At 38.6% G+C, this 2,064-nt stretch overlaps 1 protein-coding gene across 1 annotated transcript; it reads right to left on the bottom strand.

The window, feature by feature from the left end:
• Positions 1-1,399: 1,399 nt before the first annotated feature.
• Positions 1,400-1,828, bottom strand: LOC110018474 (ocs element-binding factor 1-like). Its single transcript, XM_020715806.1, has one exon. It carries the CDS (start codon positions 1,826-1,828, stop codon positions 1,400-1,402), a length of 429 nt encoding a protein of 142 aa, XP_020571465.1.
• Positions 1,829-2,064: the final 236 nt, after the last annotated feature.

The following is a 2,064-nucleotide window of genomic DNA, read 5'->3' as shown; positions in this document are numbered from 1 at the left end:
TTAAAATTTATGATAAAAAAGTCGTGGGTCAAATATTAATAGCCGGCCAACTTGGGTAGCGGATGGTCTTAATAGGGGAATTGGTGTTTATCAATTGCTAATGAAGGTTAACTGATAAAGTTGTGTTAATGTGGAAGTATATTTCTGGATATCCTTTTTAGTTTGAAAGTTCTCTCGACGAGCCATGGATCTCTTTGAATGTGTAAAATCAAGATCTATCTATATATTTTTGGATAAACATTTCAAACATTTTCTTCAAAATTAGTAGTAATTCGTCAACAAAGTTTGTCATTTCACAAATCTTAAGGTGATTGGAATGAATCACCAAGCATTTCTTTTAGCAAAAAAGGTTCCAGAAATCATTTTCTAATAAATTTATAATCAAACTGGCTCGAGGAACAAAAACAATGACAATAAATTGATTCGACTGGAGTCAGATCAAGTCATTTGTTTAGTTTGTGAATCTTTTCGTGCATAATTGAAAGTTAAAAATAGAATCAAAATCTGGCAAGCTTGAAGTCAATCGAGCGTCTTAGTGAGATGAGTCAAAGGAACTGAAAATCATTCAATTCTGACATCATTAAGACACTCAAATTCATATATGTAAATATATAGAATTGGGTAGTATGCATGTAAATGACCCCGTCTAGGCACATTTGACATTATGCTTGGACTAATTATGCCGTTGCATCTGTCCAGTTCTCAAATAGGCGGGCGGCGGGCGTGTAATCCCTTGCTTGACGAAAGGAACATACGCTGGTGGACTTGCGAGCTTCCTTTAGTCATTCTGATTCGAGGCAAGGAGACGAACGCTAGGGTTTTTGATCGAATAGAACAGAGAACAATGCGAAGCAACGAAACCGATAACAGAACTTATTTAGAGCCAGTGAAGCCAATAAGACCTTCAATTTGCTTCTAATTACCGTGGCCGTCAGTAAAAGAAAGCTGTATTAGAAGATGAGTATTTGCAGTCCCAGCATTGCTTTCTCCACTTCACAACACGAATATTAAAGCACAAAATTCAATCCCATTTCTTCTCGAAGTATCAAAATATCATTATCATTTGTTCTTACAACCTCCATTGTTCAGTTGGATTGTTAAATTTAAAACAAAAACTTGTACGTATAAATAAATCCACTATATAACCACATAAATCATTTTATGTAGTTTTATTCTTTAACGAATAGAACAAAAAAAAAAAAAAGGGAAACTTTTCTCTGGGTAAACGAATAAAGACGCAGTTAGAGGAAACGATATTACGTCTGGAGTCCGTTTATACGGAGAGCGGCTCCGATAAGCCTAAAAATGATTTTTTTTTTTTTTTAAATGGAGTCCTCCAGGAGTTATATTTTTTCCAGTCAGAAACAAAAAGAGACAAGAAATAGAAGATTGGTTTCTCTCATGCCATTAAAGAAGCAAGACTCTGTTCATTGGTTGAACCCAAATATCCAGTGCCGACGCCAACGCCACCGCCGCTAGACGAGACAGATACAAGCGCCGGCAGTGACGACAGACAGTCGAGCTGCCGGAGAAACAGCAACTGGCGAATCTCGAAGAGGCGGCGGCTGAGTGCCGCTGCTTCAGCTTTGAAAAGCTTGTTCTCATGGCTGATGACGGTGCAACGACAAGAGATTGCGGCAATCCTCTCTGCCACCGCACTGTTCTCTAGCCTCAGCCGCCCGACGCGGCTCCGGAGATCTTCGAGGTGCCGCTGCTTCCGCATGCGAGACCGTCGTGCTGATTCCCGGTTCGATATCATTCGTCGGAGGCGGCGGTCGTCGGCGGAGGATTTCATGGTGAAGTTGATATTGGCGGTGGAGCAGTCCATGAGAATATTGGAGGGGGAGGGGAGGGTAAGGAAGGGGTTTTATATATAATATGGCTTTTAGGAGTTTAGGTTTGTGAATTCTCTTATTATTTTATTTATAATATGATATAGTTTCAAAAATAGGCAAGGAAAAAATCTCTCTTTGTTTTTAAATTTGAATTATTTTGATATAATTTCTGTTTTGTTTAGATATTTAGATATTTTAAGTATAGGGCATTTACATACATGCTATCCAA

The sequence above is a fragment of the Phalaenopsis equestris genome, unplaced genomic scaffold (assembly GCF_001263595.1).
Source record: "Phalaenopsis equestris unplaced genomic scaffold, ASM126359v1 Scaffold000002, whole genome shotgun sequence".
Taxonomy (NCBI): domain Eukaryota; kingdom Viridiplantae; phylum Streptophyta; class Magnoliopsida; order Asparagales; family Orchidaceae; genus Phalaenopsis; species Phalaenopsis equestris.
The sequence above is the reverse complement of the archived record's forward strand: the minus strand, read 5'-3'. Positions and strand labels throughout refer to the sequence as shown.